Below are 27,270 nucleotides of genomic sequence, written 5' to 3' on the forward strand. Positions count from 1 at the left end.
AAGAAAGGGGTGGGAGACTGCATGGAGTAAAACCGGCTTTGAGTTGTTGAAGCAGGGATGGGTACATGGAGGTTATTAACTCATTAGTCTGCCTGTATATAAGCTTAAGTTTTTTCATAAGAAAAAAAGTTTTTATAAAGGACAAAGCACATAGGGTCTACTCCAGGGTCGTTAGCCACCCAAAGGAGATGTTTCCTGTTTCTGTCTTTTCCTCAAGCCTCCCAGCTCTCTTGGCTGCCCCAGAGAAGTACAAGGTCACCTTCCAACAGGGGTCACTAGGAGACATGTGGCCCTGAGCAAGGCTTGCTAAGGAGACCCACAAGTGGCACCAGAATCCAGAGGTCCCATTTGGTCCTACTTTTCAAAGGACCGTTCTAGTCTGTAGGAGTGGGGGTGATAAAGTCCCTTAGTCACCATTCCACCAGCCTACCTCTTCCCTTCCCTGCTTCCTTCACATCTTTCTGGTAGGATTCTTACTGCTGGAAGAGCGAGGAACACCCAGATATGAGCAGAACTCACTGCGCACCTCTCCCTACCTGCTTGGGCCAGAGACTGATGGGTTGCCACCTAACTCCACAGGTGCTTCAGAGGCTCCTGGAAGCTTAGACATGGGGGGTCCCAGAGATCCATCAGGAGCCACCACGAATCTCATCAGGCTGTGATAGCATTAGGATGCTGAGCGGAGGGGCCTAGCCCTCCTGAACTTGAGCAATCCTGCTGCCCCAGCCTCCTGTGCCATTGAGATTACAGGTGCCACTGTGCCAGCTAAGATTTTTAAAAAACAAACAGGATTTCCACCAACCGGTCTGCACTAAGAAGGATAATAAAGCAACTTCTGTGGGAAGACAGAAAATGATACCAGATGGAAACACAGTAACACAATGAAGAATAATGAACCCCAGACAGGCTAAATAGGTGGGAAAATCTACACGAAGATGCTGTAAGAATAATACCTCTTCTTTGGATACCCCATAACAGTGGAATGTGGCTGTTCATCATGCACTGAGTGTATCTGATCCACTAAATCATCCAGGTAGACGGGTGCATCTTACACTGCATTAGCGATGGACAGCTGCCCCTGTGGGAATAAGCTGGAGCAGGGCCAGAAGACACAAATAAATTGCCCAGGTCAGTGGTTCAGGCTCCAGCGGTACCTTCTCCTACCACCTCTCCCAACAGTTTACATCTACAGCCTCACAGGGAGCTCCTACTCAATAGATGCAAGAGCATCTGTCTGTGGTTTGCAGAAGGGTCAGTCATTGCATGGAGCTGCGTGATGGCTGCACTAGGTTCCACTCAGAACATCCTAGAGAATAGCAGTGATGGGAAGCCTCCCAGTGCCAAAATGTGACCAATCAGCTAAAAGGTTGCTTCTTTGCCTTGAAGGCAAAATGGCTTGGGGTGTGGATCTACACTGACTAATGAGCCATGGGATTGTATAGTCAGCAACTTCGATCAAGACCAGGAAGTCTGGGGAAGAGGTATGTGAGCAGACGTCCCAGGACAGGCCCCACGTGAAGACACTCTGGTGGTCATCGGTGTCCCCACTGCAGAGGAGGCTCTCAGAACCCTGGCTGATGGGATGATTGAGTGATCCTGTAGATGTCAGCTGACCTCTTTCATCTCTTACCTGATGCTTCCTTGGTAGGTGTGTTAGTCAGTTTTTCATTACTGTGACCAAAATACCTGATAAGAACAACTTAGAGGAGGAAAAGTTTATCTTGGGTTCACAGTTTAAGAGGTTCAGTTCATGGTCGACTGACTCCATTGCTCTGGGCCCCGGATGAATCAGAGCATCATGGTGGAAGGACATGGTGGAGGTAAACTGCTCAGCTCATGATGGCCAAGAAGAAGGGGAAGGTGGGGAGGAAAGGACAATGGACAGCTATAGTCCCAGTGACCTACTTCCTCCAGCCATTCCCCGCCTGCCTACAGTTACCACCCAGTAGTCCATTCAAATTAATTCATCAACTCTCATAAACTAATCATATTCCTTCATTGTCTAACACATAAGCTTTTGGGGGGACATTAATGATCCAAACCATAACAGTAGGTATCTTTCCCTAACTAAGGCTTATATGGATAGCTTCGCCATTGAGCTCTCAAACTGCTAACTACGAGCAAAGCCCAACACTGAATCCCTGATATTGCATCTTCTACAGACGGATAGACCAGATAGTCTAGCCTGGAGGCGATGGTAGCTCCTCGCCATTCACTCCTTCATGAAGGAAACTAGAGATGTGTCCCAAGAACGGAGTCCTGTTCCAGACCTGCTTTCCCCACCTGTACTACCTCCGCTGGCTCCACCATCTGGAGATTTTCAGAATGCCCTGTTTGTTGTCATGGTGACTACACACCATCATCTCCAACTCATGATGGCAAAAGGCATGTGGCCCTGAATCCATGGAGTTCACTGGTCTTAGAAGGTGCCCAGTGCCCAGTGGCAGCTATTTAGATGGGTCTGGGGAGTGGCCTGCTGAAGTTTCAGTTATGGCATCCACTAGAGGACAGGACCCTGCAGGGCTGGGGGCTTTCTAGAGGATGGAGTAGATACCCTGTGGCAATGAATAATGCATGTGCTCTTTCCCCCATAGCCAGAATTCCTAGGCCCTGTACTTTGGCAGGGTATCCCTTGAGACACTGCCTTAATTGCTCTGAGATGTCGCCTGGAGCAGAGATGATGGAGATTTGAAGAGAGAGAAGTCCAGAAACAATCATGTAGGTGCACAGAAGAGCCAAAGGCCTAACTGGTAGGTGGGCATGGCCTAGCTTGGGATTCCAATAACCCTCCCAGGTATGCTTATTTCCCTTCCCAGGACCTTGGGGTTGGTGTGACTAGCAGTCCTTGTGCACAAAGAAGGAACCCTTTTCTAGAGAACTCGACCTGCTGTTTGGTGCACATATGGGCAGTTCATTACTCATTATTGTAGAACAGTGCTCCATGAAACAAATGGACTGGTTTCTTATGGATGCTCCTGTCCATGACATTTGGGTTGGGAAACACACTCTTTCTCTCCATTCTCACGGCACAGTCACTTCTGTGACCAGATGAATGGGGACTTCCCTACACCAAGCACTTTCAGCTCTGAACAGCTGCTGGGATCCTCTAATTCAGTTTAGTTCTGACACTACCCACCTGGATACTGTCTCAGATCCCACGGGCTATGAGCTCAGTCCTGCAAGCCTGCCCCCACTCCAGCTGCTAACCAGGAGTCTCAGGCTGTCACCTGGGCTTCTGACTGATTGGCGGTACATCTGGGCTCTCATCTCCCTCTCTTTGGATACAGCTCATAGAACTTAGGGAAGTCCTTTACTTACCTCTGCCAATTTATTACAAAGGACGCTGATGGAGCCAGGTGAAGGGATGCACAGGGCAAGACATGGGGGAGGGCTCCAGGAGCTCCCCACTCCCCTGGGCAAGCCACCCTCTCGGCCCCTCCAGGAGCTCAGCTGAAGCTCAGCCAGTGTCTTCACTTTCCAGCGTTTGCAGAGCTTGACCCCTGTTACCACCTCTTCCCTGGAGGTTGGTGGATGGGGTTGACAGTTTCAAACTTCTAGTTCTCTAGTATTTGGTCCTTCTGGTGACTGGCCCCATCCTGAGGCCACCTAGGGGTCCCACTATAAGTCACTTCATTAACAAGAACTCAGGTGTTAAAAAAGAAGCTCATTATAAACCTCAGAAGTCACACTTCCATCACGCAGGACCTAAGGACAGACCGTGATTCTTATTATGCCACAGTTCTTTCCAGGGTCTGGTTGCAGCAAAACTGTGCTGAACGTTTGCATCCAGGTCTTTGTGACCCTGTCACGTGTCTAGGGTAAATGCCGAGGAGAGTGGGTTGGTCATGTGGTTGGCACTTGTTAAGAAACTGCCAAATTGTTTTCCAGAGATGCCAGGCGCCTTTACCTTCCCAGCAGCTGTGCCGGGCTCTGCTGCCCTGCATTTTTACCTACGCTTGACTTGAGATCTAATTAGCCGATCGAATGGGTGTAAGTGGTGCTGTTGTTGCTTTCCATTTTTGTGGTCGTGGTGGTAATAAAATATGTAGTGTCTGCCATTTTAATCATTTAATCTCGACTGGGAGGCCTCCTCCTGGCCAGCGTGGCCTCTCCTGCGACTGGACCAACAGGTGTCCCGAGGCTCCCTGGCCTGGCGGGGATGACTGACCCAGCTACCCAGGATACGACTGCTGCTACTGAACAGGGGCTGGAGGGTCCTCACGGGTCGTCTCTCCCCATCAACAATGGCTGTGGGATACGGTGGTGACCCCATAAAGACAGGAGCTAAGAATGTGTCTCTTGTGGAAATGAAGACTTGGGTTACCCCGAGAGGTGGAGGCAGAGTGAAGTGTTCTGGGGCGTGTTGACAAGGCCCGGAGCCAGCAGGAATCCGAGGTGCCACCTGAGGGCTTGTGACACAGCAGCTGGAGCAGCAACAACGCTCACTGACATTGTTCTTTGGTTCCCATTGGAGGCAGGACTGAACTGGTACCACCCACTGTGCCCCAAGGGCTGGTGGGACTTTGTGCGCCCCCTGGGTGGGGGCTACAGGATTCGTTCCTCTGGGCAAGGGACACACACTCTCTTTGCCCTCCTGGGCCATTCTCCATCCTTCTCCTGTTGGCAACTTGGGCGGAGGCTGACCTCCACGGAGGCCATCAGCCGCCCTGTCCTCTGACTTCTAGCTGAATTTGGCCAATGGTGGGAAACTAAGAGGAGACCTGGGCCAGGGAATTTATTGCCATCTGAGCAGTGGCTACAGGCTCCTGCGGTCCCTGCTGGGCAGATGCTCTTCCAGGCCCTGATCCACTTGTCTCCTTGCCCCTCCATCTCCCTTGGGGGCTGGTGTCTGGGTGTCTTGCCGTCCCTGAGCCCTATCCACATCCTGTAAAGGGCCCTTCATTACCTTTCTCCAGTGAAACCCTCTTTCTGTGTCATATCCTTCCTACTGGGAGTCTGACTGACCCTGGGACCGTGAAGTCATTTAGCTTTGCTGAAGCACAAAGTTTAAGGTGGGAGAAGGTGGTAAAAAAGAAGTTGTACGGGAGGGTGATCAGTGCCAAGCAGCTCTGTGCACTACGGTGATGTCAGCTGGTTGGGACATCAGGCAAGTTACCTCATCACTCACTGCCTCAGTTTTATCACCCCCAAAATACAGATAATACTAGGCCACGCCTTTCCGAGTGCCCCTGAGGACTCAATGGAATGCACTTGGTTCCTGCCACCAAAGTGACCAGCGCATGCCAGCTGCTTTGTTAGGCATGGTGAATCACTGCAAGGTCTGAGGCCAGGACCTGACCACATCACATTTGGTATTTGAAAGAGCTTTTTAGAGGAAATGTGGAGAAGGCAAAGGATCGGTCAGTGGACAGCTGCCGTGGAGCGAGACTAGCAGCAGGACTGCCAGTAAGGAGAATCGGCAGCCAAAGCAGAAAGACACAAACGCAGAGTGGAACCCCAAGAATCGCTCAGATACAGAATCACGCCAAGAAAGAAGACATGGAGCCCCCGGAACGGGAGCTGCGTTGCATATCTGGGACTAAGGTTCGGGCCAGGCAGGTGACAGGCAGGCCAGCTCTCGGCCTCACGCCTCCAGGGACCGGGGTCAGGTGGGGACCGCCTAGCCCCTGTCTTTCCCTTCCTTCCTGATGGTTTGAATGGCCACGTAGGGGACACTTGCAGGACCCTGGCCTCCCCGTCCGAGCCTCATTGGATGCTCCTGCACGCCATTCTCCCTCGGCTGCTCCTTCCCCGCCTCACCCTAGGCCTTGTCATTACCAAGGAGTCAGAAGGGCGTTTCCTCCCAGTCCTGCAGTCCCTCCCCTCTGCTCTGCCAGGTTGTCCCTGAGGCCCTGATGGTGGGCCTGGGCTGCGTGCCCGGCAGGAGGCTTCAGTGTGCCCGGGTGATCCCAGGGTGATCCCAGGGTGAATCAGCGCTGGGACGCTGCTGCAGAGGGCGGGCCAGCTCTCGCACCTCCCGGCTGCGGGCGACGTCCAGCTGCTGGCCTGTCCCTTCCGAGGGCGTCAGTGTTCCCACCTGTGGCTCTTCCTCATCGACTTGCTGCTAATGCCCCATCTTAAGGACGCCTTCCAGCCCCATCGCTCCCTCCAGTTAGCACCCTCCTTTTCCGCTCCCCTGGCAATAAAGCTTCCCTAAGGCGCTGTCCGCGCTTGCTCTCTGGACCTGCCTCCCCGCCACCTAGTTGTCTTCAGCTGGCACGGGCAGCCGTGACATGTGGTGCCGATGTCCACCCCTTCCCCTGGGATCCCTTCCCGTTTGTGCTGAGGTTTTCCTCCCGCGTCCTGGTGGGAGCCTTCTCACACTCCTCCCTGGCTTTTCCTCATGTCTGACCCCTTAGATCCGAATGCCCTAAGGCTGGGATTTGGAATTCTTCTCTTTTGATGCCCATTCCCTTGGCAAGCTCATCTGCTTGTGGCATACAATACTGCCTAAATGTTGAGTCCTGAACGTATATTTCCAGCCTAAATTCCAGCCTCATACCAAATGCCAAATGAATATCCCTTCTTGAACGTCTATTAAGCATCTCAAACTCATCCTCCCAACCTTCCCAGTGGGAGTAAATGGCAGTTCCATTCTTCCCAGTTGGAATCAGGCCAAAACCTGGGAACCATTTTACTTTCTTCTTTCACACCCATGGCCATTCTGAGAGCAAATCCCATTGTCTGTATTTTCAAAATTTATTAAAAATCTGTATTAGTCTGTTTTTCATTACTCTAACAAAATACCTGAAACTGAGTACTTTATAAAGAAAAAAGGTTTAGGACTGGGAATATAGCTTAATGGTAGAGTGCTTGCCTAGCTTGTGAAAGGCCCTAGGTTCAGTCCCCAGTACTGCAAAAGAAAAAAAAAAAAAAAAAGATTATTTAGTTTGCAGTGTTGGAGGTTGAAAGTCAAAACACCTGGGTACTGGTGCTGGCGAGGTCCCACTGATGGGAATGCAAGAGGAAGAGTTTGCATCGTGGGACAGGAAGCCAGAGACTGACTCGAATCAGGCTTTGCTTGTACAACTTGCTCTGGTGAGAACTGACTGCAGGTTCCCTGAGAACCACCGCGATCCCTTCCAAAGGCAGAGCCCCAGTAACCCGCCAGGACACTCCCCTATGGGCCTCACCCCTCTCAACATTTCCACACTGAGGACCAAGCTCCCGACGTGGGTGCCTCTGGGCAGCACACTCAATCCTGCAAACAGCGGAATCCAGCCCTTCTCCCCGGCTCTGCCACTGTTCTGTTCAGGTCTACCATGGTGTGCTCTCTGAATGGTGGCAGCAGCCTCCTAGCTGGTCTCCCGCTTTAGTCTTGACCTTTATGGTCTATGGGCAACATGGCAGCAGACACATCCAGGAACAGGAAAATCAGATCGCATCTGTCCTGCTCAGAACCCTCTGACGGCTTCTCATCTGATCAGAGTACAGCACTAAGTCCTTAGGATACCCTGCAGGGCCCTGCCCGGTCCCCTGACCTCAGAGTGGTCTGGTCACACGGTGGCTCCTCACACGCCAGGCCCTGAGTACCAAGGGACCTGGTCGGGCATCCCCTTCTTGCCCCCTACTGTACTGGATTGTAGAGCTCCTTCTTGATTTATTATTATTTTTGTACCTGAACTTTTTATTTTCAGATAATTTTGTGGATTCAGGTGCAGTTGTGAGAAATCATGGAGAGATCTCATGTATCTTTTACCACTTCTCCAAGGGTAATGTCTCCCAAAACAATAGTTCAATATCACACCAGGATATTGAAAACACACTTGTATTAGTTTCCTGTGGCATTTCCTGTAACAAATGACCACAAACTGGGCAGTGCAAATACTACAGGTGTATTCCCTCCCAGTTCTAGAGGCCAGAAGTCCTCAGTAAAGGCATGGGCAGTGCCGTGCTCCCTCTGGGAGATCGAGAGGAGGATCCGTCCCTTGCCTCTTCTAGCTGCAGATCCAACCCATCTTCCTGTGCTGTCTTCACATCACCTGTGAGTGAGAGAGAGGAGAGAAAGCCCTTTGTCCCTCTCTGATAAGGACACTTGTAATGGCAATTAGGAATCCCAGCAACCCACCCAGGAAATCCAGGAGAATTTCCTCTCCAGGTCTTCAATCACATCTGCAAAGACCTTTTTTTTTTTTTCCCCAGAATAGGTAACATATACAGATTCTGGGCATTAGGTTAGGTTGTGCACAGATCTTTGGGAACCCTTATCAGCATAACACAACAGTGTAGATTCTGGACATTTCCATCCCCAGGAGGATTCCTCTTCCCGCTGCCCCTTCATAGCCACACCCACTTCCTGCCATCCCCACCCCCTCTTAACTCCTGGCAACCAGTAATCTGTTCTCCATCCCTATAATTTTACCATCCCCAGAATGTTATATAAATGGAATCATGCAGTATGTAGCATTTTGAGATTGGCTTTTTTCACTCAGTTGGCTTTTTCACACTTTCAATTAACTCAAACGATTGAAATAACCTTGTAATTATTTTGAGATTCCTCTGTGTATTTGTGTAGATCAACAGCTTGCTCCTTTTTATTGCTGAGTAGTATTCCACAGCACGGATGCACAACAGTTCTTTTAACACTTTGCCCATTATAGGACACTTGGGTTGCTTCCAGTTTGGGGCTGTAATGAATAGAGCTACTAGAACATTCATATGACGTATTTGGTTGAACATGGGATTTCATTTCTCTGGGATAAATGCCCAAGATTGCAAGTGCTGGGTTAAATGTTCAGTTAATTTTACAAGAAACTCCAAACTTGCTGGACAAGGTGGCACATGCCTGTAATCCCAGTGACCCACAAGACTGAGGAGGAGGACCTGCCTTAGCAATTTAGTGAGACCCTCAGCAACATAATGAGATCCTGTCTCAAGGTGAAGAATAAAAAGGGCTGGGGTCGAGCTCAGTGGTGAAGCACTCCTGGGTCCATCCCTAGTACCAAAAATAAACGAGAGAAAGAAACGGGCAAACCTTTTGGCACAGCACTGTGCGGACCTGCATCCCCCTGCCCCCGCCGAGCAGGAGTGGTCTAGCCTTTGCACCTCCTCGCCAGCATTCCCTGACTCAGCTTCCAGTTCAGCTCCTCTGACATGCTGGCTGCCTGCGTTGAACAGCCCTGCATGGGCTTATTCACGGGTGTCCTGACTGGTGAGGTATCTGTTACTGCCTTTTGCTGGCTTGTTCGTTTGTTTGTTTTTTTGGTTCTGGGGATTGAACTCAGGGGTGATTGACCACTGAACCACATCCCCAGCCCTTTTCTGCATTTTATTTAGAGTCAGAGTCTCACTGAGTTGCTTAGTGCCTTGCTTTTGCTGAGGCTGGCTTTGTACTCTCGAGCCTCCTTTCTCAGCCTCCGGAGCTGCTGGGATTACAGGTGTGTGCCCCTGCGCCTGGCTTTTTGCTCTTTTCTGAATTGAATATTTGGGGGTTTTCCCTCTGATTTTTGAGTTCTTCACATAATGTCAGCACTCCTCCTTTGTCTCATCACATGTTTTTTATCCTGTACTATAGCTTCATTTTCATCCTCTTTACAGAGAAGAAGCTTTTTATTTTGATGAAGTCCAATTGATAGATTTTTCCTTCTACTCATTTATTTATTTTTGTGGTACTGGGGATCAAACCCAGTGTTGCTCTACCACTGAGCCACATCCCCTGCCCTTTTATTTATTTATTTTTTTTGAGACAGAGTCTTGCTACTGTTGCTGAGGCTGGCCTTGAACTTGCCATCCTCCTGCCTCATCCTCCTGAGTGACTGGGATTACAGTCACTGTGTCAACTCTAATTTTTCCTTTATGGATTGTGCTGTTGGTATTAAGACTAAGAATTCTTCGCCAGGCCCTAAATCCCAAAGGTGCTCTCTTAAATTTGTCTGAGAGTGTCATGGTTTTCTTTTATACTTAAGTCTGTGATCTTTTCTGAGTTCACTTTTCTATAAGGCTCGAGAGTCAGTCAGGGCTCTGGTTTTGCCTTTGGATGTCTGGTTGACCCAACACCTTTTGTTCAAAGGTCACCTTTCCTCCACTGAACTGCTTTTGGACCTTTGTCAAAAATCAGTGGGGCATGCTTGTGTGGGCCTATTTCTGGGTTTCTGTCCTGTTCCGCTTATCTACGCTCTTCCCTTTGACGACACCACCTTGTTGTGCAGGTTATAGCTGCACCACAAGCCATCGCGTGGGCTGTAGGCAATCCTCCCTCTTTATTTCAATTCCAAAAATATGTTATATTAGCTATTGTAGTTCCTCTGCCTTTCTATATACATTTGGGGTTTTGATAGGAATTAATTAAGGTAAACCTGCAGTTCAAACTGTAGAAACTACCTCTTTGCTCTGCTGGGTCTTCCACCTTGGGCTTGCTGGCTCGCTCTGTGCTCAGGCTTTCTCTGCCTTCCTCCCTCGACCTCACTGGCTCAGTGTCCGCGACCTGGGCTTGCTCTGTTAGACCTGCACTAAGTGCTTCCATTTTTCTGAGCCATCGTAGGTGGAATCGTATTTTCTATTTCACTGTCCACTTGGTCATGACTAGTATATAGAAACACACCTTTGCATACTTGGGTCCCAGGGCCCTACCGCGCCTACTCCTTGGTTCTAGGAGGCTCTTTGTAGACCTGCTGGGATTTTCTATGCAGACAATTGTACCACTGGCAAACTGGGCACTGTTGTGCCCTCCTCACCATTTCTTTGTCTTGAGGGTCTCCTGGACAGCTGCAGCTTCCAGCACTGCACCCACGCAGGGTGGTGGAGGTGGGCGTCCTTGCTTATCCCTGTCGTAGGTGGAGAACACGCAGCCTCTTACCAGTCAGTGTGATCTTAGCTCAAGGGGTTTTACAGATGCCCTTGATCAAGTTGAGGGAATTCCCCACTTTTCTATTTTTCTGAGAGGCTTTTTTTTTTTTTTTTAAATCATGAATGGATGCTAAACTTAATGTTGAGTGTGTTTCCTGCCCTGGTGGATGTCATCTTGTGAATTTTCTTCTTTAGTTTGTTAATGTGGTAGGTTACCTTGATTGAGGTTGTTTTCTTGTTTTTTCTTTTTTGTGGTACTGGGGATCCAAGCCAGGACCTCTCACGTGCTAGGCAAGCGTGATTCCACTGAGTGCCACATCCCCAACCCTTTTTATTTTTTATTTTGAGACAGGGTCTTGCTAAGTTGCTGAGGCTGGCCTCAAACTTGCAATCCTCCTGCCTCAGCCTCCTGAGTCACTGGGATTATAAGTGTGTGCCATCACACTCAGCATTTTTTTTTTTTTTTTTTTTTTTTTTTTTTTTTTTTTTTTTTGAGACAGGGTTTTACAAGTTGCTGAGGCTGCTGTGATCTTCCTGACCCAGGCTCCTGAGTAGCTGGGATTACAGGTTTGTGCCACAACACCAGGCTTGATTGAGGTTTGAATATTGAATCAGACTTGCATGTCTAACATAAACAGCCCACATATTTTTCTTGCCTGTTGTCTCTCTCTCTCTTCCATTTGATGGTAAGTTCCAAGTGGGCAGAGACTTTTTGATTAATTTTGTTCTTTGCCTGAAAAAAATGCTGGACACACAGCAAGTTCTCAGTACTTATTTGTTGAATGAGTAAATGAGCAGAAGAGAGGTGGAGGGACTTCCCAAGATTATGGCAGAGGGAGATTCCAGGATGACTGCTGCGGCAGCCAGTCAAGCTGGGAAGCGGTCAGAAGGCCCCAGGAGAGCCTCCTGCATCTGAATGACTGGGGAGGAGATTAGGACAGCCAGCCAAGAGCTCCAAGTGGACTTGATGACAATATAGAAAACTAAGCACCCAGACTTTTAAAAACGTGATCGATCAGTGGCACATCCATACAGTGGAGTCTTATTCAGGACTGAAAAGAAATGAGCTCTCAAGCCACAAGAACACATAGAGGAAACCTAAACATAATCGTTAAGAGAAAGAAGCCCAGCTGAAAGAAAGCCAGCATGCCGTTAGGCTCCATCTGTACGGCGCTCCCGCCAAGCAAGACCCGGGAGAACTGCCATTACCAGGGGCTCGGTGGAGGGCGGAGAGGAATAGATGGGCCCAGGGGCTGCTTAGGGCAGTACCACCATCTTGTAGATGTGGTCATGGTGGGCATTTATATGTTCTTCTCTCTTTCTCTCGCTCCCTTTTTCTTTCTTTTCTTTTCTTTCTTGTATTGGGGATTTAACGCAGGGGTACTTTACCACTGCTGAGTCTCTCCCCAGCCCTTTTTTTTTTTTTTTGCGGTGCTGGGGATCGAACCCAGAGCCTTGTACTTGTGAGGCAAGCACTCTACCAACTGAGCTATCTCCCCAGCCCGTCCCCAGCCCTTTTTAATTTTTTTTTTTTTTTTTTTTGAGACAGAGTCTTCCTAAGTTGCTTAAGGACTCGCTAAGTTGCTGAGGCTGACTTTGAACCTGTGATCCTCCTGCCTCAGCCTCCGGAGTGGCTGGGACGACAGGCGTGTGCCACTGTGCCTGGCTGTTTACACAGTTTTCAAACCCAGAGTGAGAAGGCGTGGTGGGGTTTTTCATATCCTTTTGGGGGTGGGGGAGTGTATGCACATACACACCGCGTGCACACATGCACGCACATGCTCACTCGCGGCACACGCTCTCTCACATTAATGTGCCTTGCACGCTGTTTTACATCTTGCCTTTTTTTTGCGTGACATCACTGAAATCTCTCTAGATCAGTACGTAGAGATCTTCCCCCTGCCCGAAAGCATTCATTAAATGATGCACTTTCCTGTGACCTGTTTATGCCCGTCTTGGGATTAATGTCGTCTCTCACCTGTTGAGGAACATCAGGTCCTTTCCAAATTCTTGCTGTGTGAGCAGTGCTGTGAGGAACAAGCTCAGACACTCTGAATGGCTGAACTGCACCCCAACTCTAGCCCAGTCTCCAGCCTCAGCCTCAACCCAGCCCGGCCCTCCCAGGACTCCCCGCGGGCCCCTCTGCAGCCACCACCTGTCTGCCTGAATCTGCCTCTTATTCCATGCCCGGCGCTGGGCTGGGCTTGAGGTATCCACACAGATGGGCCTCACTGGGGTCACAGGACAGGGGACAGACTGATCAGGGAACAGTTATTTAGAAAGAAGGTGTCAAATGCTGGGATAGAAAACTGCCACCCTAACTTCACACCCTCTCTGCCCCCAGGAGGTCCTAGGAAGGGGCTATCTGCTTAACTCTCACCTAACCCCTGATCACGGTCTCTGGTCCCCTGGTCCCCGGTGTGGCTTCCTCACTGGTTGTGAGTGGGAGGAGGTAAAAGAAAGGCCATCGGGTTGTGGGGGGCAGGGGCACTGCTTCTCAATAGACCCAAGGGTGAAGCCGCAGCTCTGACCTCCAGACATCAGGGTCTGGGTCCCGAGGAGTCTTCCAAGCCTCCTTGGATCCCACAATTCTGACAGCTCTCCATCTCTCCTGCAGGCCACTGGGAAAAGCCTTTGTGTCTCACAAAGGTGGGGGGGTTCTGTCCACTTTGAGGCTGGCGCCCTCCAAAGGCGGTAAAGCAGCCCAGTAAACCACTGGCTGTTGGAGGGGGAACTGTCTGAGTGTCACTGGGTGGGTGGATGGATAAGAAAATGCTGCATGTACATGCCATGAAATATTATTCAGCCTTTAAAAAGAAAGAATTCTGTCACATGGTACAACATGGGTGCATCCTGAGGTTCTTCCATGTGACTGAGTGAAAGAAGCCAGTCACCAAAGGACAAACACCATATTATTCCATTTACACAGGCCCCGAGAGTGGTCAAGTTCACAGAAAGTAGAAAAGAGGCTGCCAGGGACTGGGGGAGGGGTGTGGGAAATTACTGTTTAATGGGTACAGAGTCCCAGTTTGGGATGATGGAAAGGATTGTGATGATTGGTTGTACAACAGTGTGAATATACTTTACAACACTGAACTGTGCCCTTAAAAATGGTTCAGATGGTAAATTTTATGTGTATTTTATCACGACTGAAAAATTAAGATAATAACGAGGCACTGTGGCACACACCTATAATCCCTGCAGCTCCGGAGGCTGAGGCAGGAGGATCACAAGTTCAAAGTCAGCTTCAGTAACTTAGTGAGGCCCTAACCAACTTAGTGGAACCCTGTCTTAAATAAAACTTTTTTTAAAAGAGTTGGGGACGTGGTTCAGTGGTTGAATGCCCCTAGGTTCAATCTCTGGTACAAAAAATAAAACATAAAACATAACAACCAAGAAAAAGGAGGGATAGAAAAGTTCAGCAGCTAGTAGCTGAGCTGCAGTGTGTGCTGGACACTGCTGTGGGGTCAGAAGTTTGAGGCCGGGCTCTGGGAAGAGCCTACAGGTGATCACAGCTGGGCTCATCTGGCTGCAGTTGGCAAAGGGCTTCCCTCGGTCTCCGGTCCCTTCAGAGACAGTTATATCACAGTTATATCACGAATGTGCGAGTATTTGCAGGAAGGGCCAGTTGTGATGAGGACCAAAGTGTTAAGTGCATAAAAAACAGAGGGGTGTGTTTAGTGAGACCTGACCCTGAAGCTGGACCAGAAGCAAAGCCTACCCCCAAAGTGTGCATTGGGAGTGTGTATGTGTGTGTGGGCAGGGGAAGTCCTGGTGCAGGTAACCTCTGCAGCAATTAGGGTGCTCTGCGAATCTGTGTATGTGCACATGTGTGTGTGCACGTGTGTGTGTGTGTGTGTGTGTGTGTGTGTGGGCTGCGGGGACTGTATTGTGGGTAATGTGCACAGTCACATAGGATACTCTGTGGATCTGTGCATGTGTGCACACCTGTGTGCCTACATGCCTGTGTGTGGTGTGTGTGTGTAGGGGGCCCTGGTGTAGGTACTGTGTGTGGCCAGATAGGATGCTCTGACTGAACCTGTGTGTGTGTGTGTGTGTGTGTGTGTGTGTGTGCTGGCGCTTGTGCCCCTGGGGGAGGGTAGCGTGGGCAAGGAGCGCAGCCACTTGGGATGCTCTGACTGTAAATCGAGGGTACGCAGGTGCATGTGCAGACCTAAGACATGTCCGCCAACCGGCTGAAGATCACCACCTATCTGGGTCTGGCAAGGGCCACCGCCTGACTCTGAGATGACGACCACACAGACGGGTGGATGGGGCGACGCTTCCTGCTCCGATCCCTAACTCATTATTAAGCTCCTCGCTCTTTGCAGACGCTCCCTGCGCCTCCCCCGCTCCGGGCTGCAGCGGCGCAGGCGCCGGGCCGAGCCGAGCGCCGAGCGGGGAGCGGGCGACCGCGCTCCGGGCCGGGGTCCCCGGGGAGCAGGTGAGCGACCCGCGCCGCGCGGCCCCCAGGCCCTGGGCGAAGACGCCGCCCGGCCGCGCTGCGCCAGCGCCCCCGCCTTCCCTGCTGGCAGTACCCGCCTCGCCTCTGTTGGCATCCTCCTCCTCCCCCTGCCTGGCTGCCTGGCATCCCTCCTCCCCTGCCTGGCATCCCTCCTCCCGCTGCCTGGCATCCCTCCTCCCCTGCCTGGCATCCCTCCTCCCCTGCCTGGCATCCCTCCTCCCGCTGCCTGGCATCCCTCCTCCCCTGCCTGGCATCCCTCCTCCCTCTGCTTGGCATGCCCCCTTCTCCCTCCCGTCTGGCATCTCTTCCCTCCCCTCTGCCTGGCATTCCCTCTGTCCCCTGACTGGCATCCCCTCCTCATACCTTTCCTGGCACACTCCCCTTACCTGGCACATCCCCTCATCCCTACCTGGCATCTCCCTCTCCCTTTCTGGCACCTTCCTCCCCTCCTCCTTTCCTCATGTCTGTCCCCACTCCTGACTCCTCAGCCCCCAAACCTAGTGCCTCTTCCTCCTGCCCCTGGTGCCTCTTGCCTGACTGGCAGCCCTCCACCCAGTCCCCTCTGACACCTCCTCAGCCTCCTCCTCCCTCCTTGCTTGGCACCCTCCCCTCCATCCCTCCACCTGCACTTGCCTTCCTCCCTCTGCCTGGCACTGTCCTGCCTGGCACCTTCCCTCCTCCCCCTGTCTGGCGCCTCCCTCCTGCCTTGCACTTTCCCGACCTGCGCCTCCTGGCATCCTCTTTCTCCTACCCCTGCCGTCTGGCATCCTCTCCCTCCTTCCTACCTAGCACCTTCCCCTGCTGGCACCCCGTCCTCCCCCTTTGCTGGCATCTCCCCTACCTAGCACCTTCTTGCCCCTCTGGCACTTTCCCGGCTTCCAGTTGGCGTCCTTCTCCCTGGACACCTCCCCCATTCACTTGTCCCTCTGTCCCCGGCCTTCCTGCAGGGCACCCCCAGCCCCGGACTTGGCGACCCTTCTCCTACTCTCCTCCTCTCATGCCAGCTCCAGCAGCTGGCTGCCGCACACACCTTCCCACCCTCACCCGTCCCACCCTCTCAGCTTCCTCCCTCCTCACTCTCCTTCCTCCTCGCCCTGACCACAGTGGAGCCTTAGTGGAGACATGGCCAACGCCATCTATGCCCACATTCTACATGGACCCCCACCACTCTGAAGCCTGCCCCACCCCTCACGACACCCATCCCCACAGCACCCTGTTCTCCCTGGCCGGGGACTTCAGTTCAGAAGTTGGTTCTGGCCCAGCCCTAGACCTTCCTGCTCTTCCAGGCACAGAGGGAAGCTAGTGGGTAGGTTCCAGACAAAACCAGGAGGCCACACACAGGGGGCCCTGGATGGGCTTCTGTTAGGAGCAGGCTGGCTCCTGTCCACTACCCTGGGAATCCCCTGGTGCCGGTTACCATCCCCACCGGTCAGCCTCCTTCACCTCAAAGCCCAGCGCTCCCTCTACTACGTCCATGCCCCCAAACCGCCTTCCCCTGCGGGGCCTGGAGCTGCCTGGAGTCTCAGCTCCTGTATTTGAGTTCTCTTCCTGCAGGACCTTTGGGCCCATCTCCATCTGCATCTGGCACATGCTGTGCCCACCCCATGCTCTTCCTTGGGCCATTCTACCTCAGACTGATCCTTGCTGTCCCCTAGTCCTGGTTCCTTCCTATACAATTTCCTGTCTTCTTCCTCAGACTCATATCCTGGGAGTTTGGCCTTCTCATCTGCCTCCTGAGGCCCTTTTGAATCTGCCTGGGGATTCAGGGTCCAGCCTGCCCCACCCACTGCCCTCTCCTTTCAGATCCTCCTCAGAATGGCCCTTGGTGCTGCAGGCGAGGCGGGCTCTGGGCCCGGGCACCGAGGGGGCACTGGATGACTCACCCAGTTGCAGGACCCTGCCATCTATGACTCCAGGCCTTCAGCACCCACCCACCGTGGTACAGGTAGGCTCTTCCTTCCCCTCCAGCCAGGTGCAGGGGTTCCCACGATCTTAGTCTGCCAGCTCTCGCCCTGGCCGCATCACGTGGTCTCTCGCATGTCTGCCCCTGCTGGACTCCTGAGTGCCCTGCGCAGTGCCTCTCCTCACCCCTCCTGAGGCTGGAGCCCTCTCTGACCCTGCTGACATCTGTCATTTGTGCTGCTCCTCCATCCCTGCACTGCCTCTTGTGAGTGTCCCCCTCACCTCCTGGTGTCCCTGGGTCCTGCCTCTCAAAGCCACTCTGAGCCAGGGACACACTAGTTTGAAGCCACATTTGGCTCATGTGAAAGGGTCTGGGGCTCTGGCTTCTTCGGCGTCCTCCCTGCCCAGACACCCAGAGACACCATCTCTCCCCTCGCTTGGGCACGGGCATCTCATGCACACGTGCAAGTGGACACATACATGTACACGCACTCGTGTGCACTCTGCTAGATAGAGGAAGCTGAACACCTGGCACAACTTGGGCTCAGAAACCTACCTCGGAAATGCAGTGCAAACTTTGGCAGGACCCCAGCAGGCGTTTGTTCTGATGAAAGGGATAGTGATGACTCTGTCCTGCCACCAGGTGGGCCTCAGCAGTGTTCCCTCAGGCCATTGCATGTGGATTGGACCCTCCTGAGCCTTCTCTCCAGAGAGTGGGCAGGACTGCCTGGCTAGTCCCATATCAGCCCTGCTCCAGAGGGATGCACAAACTTGGGATAGAAAAGCCACCTGCCACCCTGGGAAGAGGTTAGAGTCAACTCTGAAGCTGGGGTCTGGCTATAAGGCCCACCTGTCACTCTGGCCAGCCCCACCTGCCAATGAGCTGGATGCTTCCAGCCCAGCAAGAGGGTGAACAGGCAACCAGGCAGAAGGTGCCCAGATGGAACAGACCACGCACTGAGGAGGGGACACCAGGAGAGCCCTAAACAGGTTCAGTTTGAAGTGGTTCTCAGAAGACCGGGCTGGCGGGGTTGCTGGTGCTGTCGGGCAAGGGGTGGACAGAATGAGGCCTCTCTCAACCTCTTCCTCCTCAGAAGGGGACAAAGGAGGCCACTCTCCTGCTGGCTGCTCCTGCATGCTCTCCCCTCCAGCCTCCAGATGGGCCTCCGACCAAGGCAAAAGGTGCTGGGCTGTGGCTGCTGGGGAAGCCTGGCCTTCCTGGCCCTGGGGGATTAGAGTCACATAAGGTGGCAGTGAGCCAGTCACATGGAGCAGAAACGAGTACAATGCAGGGACGCCCTGTCCACACCCAAAGCCCCAGGCCACTGCCACAGGAGAGTCAGGTCCAAAACTGAAGTCCTACCTCCCTACAACTTGTCGGCACCTTAGCAGAAGCGCAGATCTATTCTTTAGTCTGCGGTGGTTGGATTTTAAGTGTAGATTCCTAAGAAAAGGAGTGACAGTTGAATTCAGTAAGCTCTTCCTAAATCACAGGACTTCAAGTTCTGGGGTGTCTGAGGGTGGAAGCCATGTTGAACGGGGAAGGAGGAGGCTGGGAGGCTGCTGAGGTCCCTGGGAGGTGTACAGGAGCTAGCCCCCCATGTAGCAAGTCCTGGGAAGGGGCGGCCTATTGGAGGTAGCCTGAGTTGAACCCTACAAAGGACCCATCCCAGTAGGTGTGCCCAGGGCTGTTCTGGCCCTCGCTGGAAGAAGGTGATTTCACTGAAGGGATGGGGAGTGGAAAGGAGACGGAAGAGGACTGGAGTTGGGAGCAGTGGGTACCTCCTGGTGGCCCCTGGTCATGGGATGATTCCAGGGGGGTCACAAGCCCCAGTTCCCAGAAGGATGAGACGGTGAGAGCAAGGTACAGGGGGAGTGTCACATTAACATAAAATCGGCCTTCATTCAGTGTGGAATTCTTGGTGGCCCAGGCACGTGCTTGGGCATTTGGATGCTGGTGACAAGACCCCGTTGCCGGGCCAGTGTCTAGACAGTGGGCGTGCGTGGCACAGGTGTGCAGCAGCTGGAGGCTGTCACGCCCCGAGCGCGCCCACAGTGTGATTGCAAGTGAGTGCTCCTTGTTAGTGAGTGTTAATTGGCAGAGGTAATGAGCTGGAGGTGTCACTGGAGGCCGCACTGAGAGGAGGCTGAGCCCACCAGTGAGGTGGATGGGTGAAGGACCCCGGGCTCTGGCTAAATTCTGAACCCTCTGGAATTGCTGCAGCAGAGGGGCCTGCCTGAGGCCACTGAAAGCCTCCAGTGAGTGGGGGACATCTTGTGGGGGCCATGGCTGTTGTCCCCTAGTGTCACTTGTGGCAAGGAGTGCGGAAACCCTTGGTCATTTGTAAGAGACCGTCTGAGAGGGTTGTGGCTCACTTCAGCTGGGCCGCCATTTGGGATTACACACTCTCTTGGTTTGCTTCCTGGGCTGTGAAACCAGTTTCTTTGTGACCTAAACTTATTTCCAGGGAATTTGAGAATGTGCCTCGTGAGCGTGTTCCCCACACATGCCTTTACTGGATGGAATTTACAAACTTGGACCATCTCCCATGCGAACCATTTTTCCAGACTGAAGAACATTCTGGGGCCTGGAGTGAGGAACAGTGCGCTGAGGGAGGGGAGGGGAGACGGTGCATCTTCTCACTCCAGAAAGGGTTTGAGTCAGTGGTTGGCACATATAGTGGGCGAACGGGGACAGAGGGAAGGTGGGGTAGGGACACATGTGGTGGCTAAGGGTGAGGTTACTGCACAAAATGTAAACCCGGAGGTCCTGAGACCCCTGCTACCACGATTCACCCTGTTCTTAAGATAAAAACCAAACCACTTGTTCAAATCACTGTGGTTTTATGCTCCTATCTCCTCTGGGATGACATAAAGAGGACACAGTGCAACAAAGTTAGGCAGCATCCTCAACAATGTTCCAGAAGTTTCCTAGGGCTAAGGCAAGGACTGGCACGATACTCTCCAGCCATATAAATATAGTGGACCCCGCTGAATCCAAAGAAAAAATCGAGAGCAACTAGAGGAGTGCTTGCCTCCTTCAGGAAGTACTCCCTGTGTTGATATTTACAACAGCGTTTCCTATAAATATTGGGTAGCAGGAAGGTTTATCTACAGTTGAGAAATCAGTAAAGAGTCACATTCTTCCAGCTGAAAGGATAACTGTAGAAAATAAAGAGCTCTGTCAGCACGTGTGCACAGCAGGTGAGTTTGAGGGATGATGGTCCCTACGCTTTAGGTGCTGAGCCTCCTGGGAGCTGGGCGAGAGTCAGGGGTACCTTACGAGGGGAAGCTGGACTGAAGCAGAGGCATGGCCCTGAGGCCGGCATGTGAAGGCAGGCTCTGTGCCTTCCTGGCGTGCTTCCCTGGGGCACAGGAACAGGAGCAGATGGTCCATACTGGGCAGACTCCCCAGGGAAATAGCCCTGATTTCAGCCCCTTAGTTTGCCCACCCCAAGAAAGGGATGTGTCCCCCAAGTGACAGACCCTTCCCACCTCATCAGGCCAAGCATTTCCCATGAGGAAGAAAGGTTCAGAGAGGGGCAGAGGGTTATTCCAGGGTCTCCTCTTCTGGAGAATACAGTAGAAGTTTCCTTATGGACTCTGGAAGACAAGGGGCAGGATCCCCTCAGCAGTGGGGGTGGAGCCAGCCACACAGCTGACAGTGACGTTGATGCTCAAGTCCTCATCCCTTCCTGGGGACAATGGCCACTTCCCTCCACTGGGTTTTACTTCCCATGTATATCCCCACTCCATCCATTTCCTCCTTCCCAAGTCACCCTCCCCCAGACCATGCCACTCTTGTCTTCTGCCAGACCACCGAGATAGCCACCTAACTGGGTACCCATGCGCCACCCCCACCGGGTAGGCAGGACGGGCTTCCTGGAGCAAACCTGGTCCCTTTTGGCTTCCAGCAGCTGCCCTCACTCAGGCCCTTCCTGAATGTTCTTTCTGCCTCCCGACAACCTTCCTGGCTCCCTTTGCCTGGCTAATTGCAGTCCATTGGTATCTCTTCCTCCCAACTTTGTCCCACCCCTGATTAGGGATGAAGTCCCACTTTTGAATGTCTTGTAGGATGTATGTGAGTATTTAATTGTAGTGCTCCTTAAAGGCATGGGTTGCGCTGTGCTTTCATCAGCAATGCCTTGCCTCAGTTTCCCCCCAAGCCCCCACGTTGCCACCATCCTTATCCTACCCAGGTCTCCTTCTTCAGAAGAAAACTCCAGGCTGCTCAGCGGTGGAGTGCATGCCTAGCATGCATACTTTTCTGCATGGAAGGGAAAAGTTTCTGGAAGCAGCCAATGGACAAATGAGGTGGGGGCGGGAGGTCGAGGTGGCTTTGACAGTGACTCCAGTGCCCTAGTCCTGCTGGCCTCCCACCTCACACCTCCACCTGAGTGCGTCCATTGGAGCTACTCCATGCAGGAGCTCAGGACGCACACAAGCAGGCGTCCCTCCTGCGGCTCCCCTGGGGGCGGGCCCTCCATATTCCAGCTTCTTCCCTCTTCAGGTGTTGCTATGGTCTGGACCTTGGGAGTCACAGGGAGTAGACCCTTCCTGCACCAAGCCACCTGACCGTCCTCCAGCACTTGGAGGCAGTTCTCTGGGCTACCTCCTCCCGAGACATTGAAGCCCACCCCTTCACACATTCCTTCCTGAAGGCCTGCAGGCAGCACTACCTGTGGGTCTGTTAGGTGAGCACCGCCCCATGCCAGCCAGGCCAAGTGTCCTGTCTGCAACATGGGACACAGGCCTTTCTAGAAGAACTCAGCGACCTGAGCACTGCCCCCTCTGCACAAGGCCAGGCATGCGAGGAATACCCAGGTCGCCCCAGTCACCACTTGGGTTAAAATGTGCTCAGCATGACTCCTGCAGTAGGTGTCCTGGGCCCCGGAGCAGGTCTCCCTTGGTACCAGGTCTCTATTCACACTGCCCAAATTGCACCACTGGCCACCGGCTGAGAGTCCCCTCTTGTCCTGTATCTCTGAACTCGGATGCAGAGTTAAATTCGATTTTAGCCCCACTTTTCATCCGGCCGCTCTCACCCAGCTTATGCCATCTGCATACTTGAGACGCCTGCCTTCTTTGGCTTTAGTAAAGTTGTGTTTGTTTCCCGTGCTAGGGATGGAACCAGGGCCTCATGCACGCCAGGCAAGCACTCTACCCCTAGGCCATGTCCCCAGCCCACGAGTGAAGTCTTCCATTGGAACAAAAAGACGAGTTAGCAAAGCCCAGGAGAGTGCCCTTGTCCTTCGGGGTGACTGTGGGTGAACCCTGAGCAGATTAGACTGGCTTCGGCAGCTACATCCACAGGAGGGGCCCCAGCGGGTGGGCTTGGAGGTGTGCCCGAAGGTGGTGGGGAGGCTCTGACCAGGTGGGAGCCTACTCAGGTGGGAGCCTGAGTAGGAGGGGCAGAGTAGTAGGTCTGTAGGCTCCCATTCCGCACCCCCCCAGCAGGACCACCATTACCCAGCAGGTAATGGCGCCTTTTCTTGGCTCAGTTTCCCCTCTCACCCCCCCACCCTGGACCACCACCCCACCCCCATTTTATCCAAATCTCTTAGTCCAGAAGAAAATGATGGCACCCCGGCCTCACCCCTCTTCCTCAGCAGCACCTCAGATTCTAAAGCAGCGGCACAGAGTCACCCACACGCAGCAGAAGAACCAGGCAGGCTGGGCAGAGGAGCAGCTGGTGGCCACCGAGGGCTCATGGCGAGCTGTAAGAACTGCACTCAGTATTTGCCTGGTTGAGTTTATCCTGGCTGCGGCCCTGTGAGGTTATAGGCACTATCCCTTCTGAGATGAGGACACTAGGCACCGAGAAGTTAAGTAGCTTCCCCAGGGATTGGGCCAAGAGTCCCAACTAGGGTGCCTCTACCACACTGGGCCCTCAGAGGCCCGCGCCTACCAAGCCTGCTGGCCTGGCAGGGGCAGAATTGCCCCCTGTGTAAAGCTCTGCCCCAGCCCTTCCTCTGCTCAGTCCTCAGGTCAAGCTGGGAGCTAGTTAACACCTTACACGAATCCGTCCCCACTTTTACATGGATTACTGGGCCCCTAAGAGCCAATAATCTGAATTTTCAACACCTACAATAGGGAATGGGGAGGGAATGTGGCAAACTGGGACCATGTCTCTTGAAAAGACAGCTCCTCCAAAAGGGACAGCCCTTCCTCAGCTCCATCTGATTGTGTCCAAGTGTAATACCAGGGCTTGGATTACCAGCATTCTAATTTTTTAATATATTCTGGAAATCTGGAGGTTTTTTCCCACATGAAATCTCCCAGGTTTTGAGGTTGGTGCCTAATTAAAGTGTTTAAAGACACAACTGAAGCAAAGCGAGTCCTATCTGCCCCTCCCACTTGGTGTCACACGCCTGATCTCCTCACCATCACCTGTCACTTGCCATCTCTTCTGTCCCTCAGCCCAGAACCCAAACCAGCATTTCTCATCAAGAACCCAAGGACCCCAGGCGTCAGAGGGCCCAGCTTGAGAAACTGCATGAACAGCTGCAGCCACTTTAGGTGGCCTCTTTCAACAGTGTAAACAAAAGGCAGAGCCTAGTCCAGAACCTGAGGTCCCGCCCTCAAGAACAGATCAGCGGGCCATCTGGAGAGGTGTGGCCCATCAGTCCTCAGGGATGGACTGCATCGCAAGGGCCAGGGGTGCGTGGAGCCCCCCTCAACCTCTCTGCCTCTCTCTGTCTCCAGGGAGGACCCTTGCACAGCCAGGCCAGCAGGGGAACGGTGACCTGGAAGGGACTTTGACCTCATGATCAGAAAATGGGGGTCTAGGGCTGGGGATACAGCTCAGTTGGTAGAGTGCTTTCCTTGCAAGCACAAGGCCCTGGGTTCAATCCCCAGCACCGCAATAAAAAAGAAAAGCAAAAAGAAAATGGGGGTCTAAGCCCCACTCACCTTCAGTGGGCACCCAGCTCTGGGTCAATCATTAGAGAACATGCTAGGCCTTTTGTCCCTGTCCTTGAAGTGGATGTGGTAATATCTGGGGTGTTAGGAGAGCCACGTAAAACAGTGCACGACTGGACTGTCTTGCAGGCCAAGCTCCTGCAAGATGCTCGTGTCCAGCTGAACATCTCAGTGTCTTCGGGGTGTGATACGTCAACACGGATGCAGTGACCTGCTGGTATCTGCTTAACAAGTGGCTCTGGGCAGGCAGTGGGAGGACTGCAGAGTTCTGATTGTGTCATCTGCTGAGTTGTGGCAAAGGCCTCCCCCCAGGGCTGACGTTGAGTTACTGACCTGGCACTGTAGCAAGCCACTGGCCAGATGTTACTACACTCAAGTACATTTGCTGAGAATGGAAGACGAAGCACAAAGTGTGTCCATTAGTCTGGAGAGAGGCTTTGTCCTGCCGCTTGTCATTTTTTAAGACATCCAGGAGAGACTCGGATGAGGATCAATGGTCACGCTCCCTGGATTTACGGAAGGTGCACAGCAGGAAAGAATGAACAGACCTGAGGTTCTGAAGCTCTTGACCCGCCAGAATGCTGGGCTCATTCTTCTGAGATGACCAGTTACAGCAATAAGTATAAGTGTCTGCTTCTAAGTCTAAAAAGGCAAGTGTGTTGTGGGCACATCAAAGAAGAAAAGTGAAGACTCAGAGGTAGAGGGTGGCCAACAGGCATGATATAGCCAAGGTGACAGTGGCTCTCGTCGGTGCTCTGTGACCTAATGAGAGTGTTCACATGCGACATCTCAGCACTGTTTTGCTATCCACATTAACCCAGCAAGAGAAGTCAGGTGATAGTGTACCCATTTTAAAGGTAAAGAGACTGAGGCTCAGGGAGGTTAATGTGACTTGGCACTTGGGTCCTCCTGTTGGTAGGTGGTGGAATGAAGACTCCAGCTCAGTCTCTGGCCCCAGGTTCTGCCACACTGTGCAGACAGAGCACGTGGTTCTGAGGCCTCACTTTCAACCGTGCTCCAGGAGAACAAGGCCATTCTGAGGCGGGGCCAGCGTGGAGAATGGCTGTTCAGCAGTCCCATGAAGACCACCGCAGGAAGAGCGAAGGGCGATATTGGGGTGAATTATTTCACCAGGATTGCTGTAGCAAAGTGCCACAGACTGGGACAGCGCGCAGCTTAGTGGAAGCATGCTAGCCTGGTGTCCGCGCTTGATCCCCAGTACCACAGAGTGGACAGTTCAAGCCGCAGATGGTCCTGGGCCTCTCTGGCTGGTGGGGGCTGCCTTCTCTCTGCCTGTCGCCGCTCCTGCCTGCCCTTTATGTCAGCAAACCAGTCACCTTGCATCAGGGGCCCACCCTGCTTCCTTGCTTTAACTGGATTTCCTCTCCAAGGACCCTCTCTCCAAATAAGGCCACACTCTGAAGTTCTGGGGGTTAGGACTCCCATACAGACTTTGGGGGAGCATAATGCAACCCATACAGGGGATTCTGACAGCTGCCTTCAGTACCCGGAAGTGTCTTGTGGGAGGGGAGAGGACGAGCTCAGGGTGGCTGGAACTTCAGGGATGTGACGACCTAGATCCTTGGGCCACACCCACCATGGGTGACAGTAGAGTCCCTCGGCCCATGGGCGGGGGCTGCTGGGATGCTGGCTTCTCACTAGCTCCTGGTCTCCCACATGCAGAGACAGAGGGAGGCCTCGGCCTCCTGTGCCCGCGGTCACCTGGACAGTCGGTGCTCCTTCTGCCCAGCCGGCCCCCACCCTGTGCCTACAATAGTTCAGCCCAGCTCAGCCCTGGCCACTGATGCTGCCTCACCAGAAGCACAGGGCAGCTCCCAGAGCCCCCAGAGCTTCCAGAACTCCTTTTCCAGGGAAAGAGGCAGCCCCGGGGCCCACTTGCCTCTCTGCCGTGGGAGTCATGTCGTTCCGCACCCAGGCTTGAGCTAGCCTCAGGTTCTTCCTCAGGGACTCTGCATGCACCCTGTGCTCTGGGACGGGCAGCTCAGGTGTGCCACTTCCCCTGCCTGTGCCAAAAGCTGCTGGGGGCATCTTCCCAAGGTAGGAACTGACATCAACTCCTCTCCGTGGACCAAGTTCTGCCTTTGGGAACCCAACCTTAGATCCAAAGAGCTGATCATGCCAGGTCAAGGAAATGACATATGCAAAGGTCCTGAGGTGGCAGGAACTCAGTAAGTTTGAGGTCTTGGTGGGGACTGGTATGGCTGAGGACATCCACAGGGCAGGTCCAGCCCTGTGGGCCCTGGCAAGGAATTTAGATTCCGTCACTGCAGTGAAAACCACTGTCAGATCTTAAGCAAGCATGTACTGTGGTCCTAGTTTGATTTTTTTTAAAAGATCATTCTGGCTGCAAGGTGGGCAACAATTGGAGAGAGAACAGAATGAAAGGTGGGTCCAGGGCTGGGCCATAGCTCAGTGGTAGAGCACTTGTCTAGCACGTGTGAGGCACTGGGTTCGATCCTCAGCACCACATAAACATAAATAAAAAGAAAGAGATAAACATATAATAACATAAAAGAAGAGGTGGGTCCAGAAGAGAGGGGGTGGGGACCTGGCCCAGTGTGGTGGCAGGGGAGAGGCAGGGACGAGGGGCCATTCAGAGGTGGAGTCAGCAGGCCTGCCTAGGAGTGGGTGAGGGCCAGCAAGGGAGGAGGTCAGTAACTCAGCAGCCCAGCATGGAAACCAGAGCCCCTGGTGCTGCTGGGGACAGGCCTGCAGCTGAGTGGCGAGTGGCAGGAGGACTGGAAGGCACTCCCGCAGCGGAACCCAGGCAGACGCAGGACTGCAGGGTGCGTGTGCACGCGTGGGACGAGGCAGAGGCCACTGGCGGGGAAGGCGGGGTCTGTATGGTCATGGGGACAACCTGCCTCTCTTGTCCCCCTCTCAAGTTTGAAGCTGTAGTTACAGCCTCAGCCTCTATTGGAAACCTCACAACCCACTTGTTTTTTTTTTTTTTTTTAATTAAAAATAATAAACAGCCAGGCGTGGTGGCCCACACCTGTCATCCCAGCTGCTCGGGAGGCCGAGGCAGGAGGATGGCGAGTTCAAAGCCAGCCTCAGCGAAAAAGCAAGGACCTTAGGCAACTCAGTGAGACCCTGTCTCTGAATAAATACAAAATAGGGCAGGGGATGTGGCTCAGTGGTGGAGTGCCCCTGAGTTCAATCCCTGGTACCAGAAA

At 53.0% G+C, this 27,270-nt stretch overlaps 1 protein-coding gene across 4 annotated transcripts in view; it reads left to right on the forward strand.

Annotated features, from left to right (window-relative positions):
* Nucleotides 1-27,270, forward strand: part of Smarcd3 (SWI/SNF related, matrix associated, actin dependent regulator of chromatin, subfamily d, member 3) — a 128,746-nt gene that overhangs the window by 79,680 nt on the left and 21,796 nt on the right. For all 4 annotated transcript variants that reach the window (XM_047561883.1, XM_047561885.1, XM_047561886.1 and 1 more), the window contains 2 exons: nucleotides 15,117-15,229; nucleotides 17,054-17,195. In XM_047561883.1, coding sequence (XP_047417839.1) covers nucleotides 15,117-15,229; nucleotides 17,054-17,195 — 255 coding nt within the window. The remainder of the gene's footprint in view (nucleotides 1-15,116; nucleotides 15,230-17,053; nucleotides 17,196-27,270) is intronic.

Source organism: Sciurus carolinensis, chromosome 8, assembly GCF_902686445.1.
Source record: "Sciurus carolinensis chromosome 8, mSciCar1.2, whole genome shotgun sequence".
NCBI lineage: Eukaryota > Metazoa > Chordata > Mammalia > Rodentia > Sciuridae > Sciurus > Sciurus carolinensis.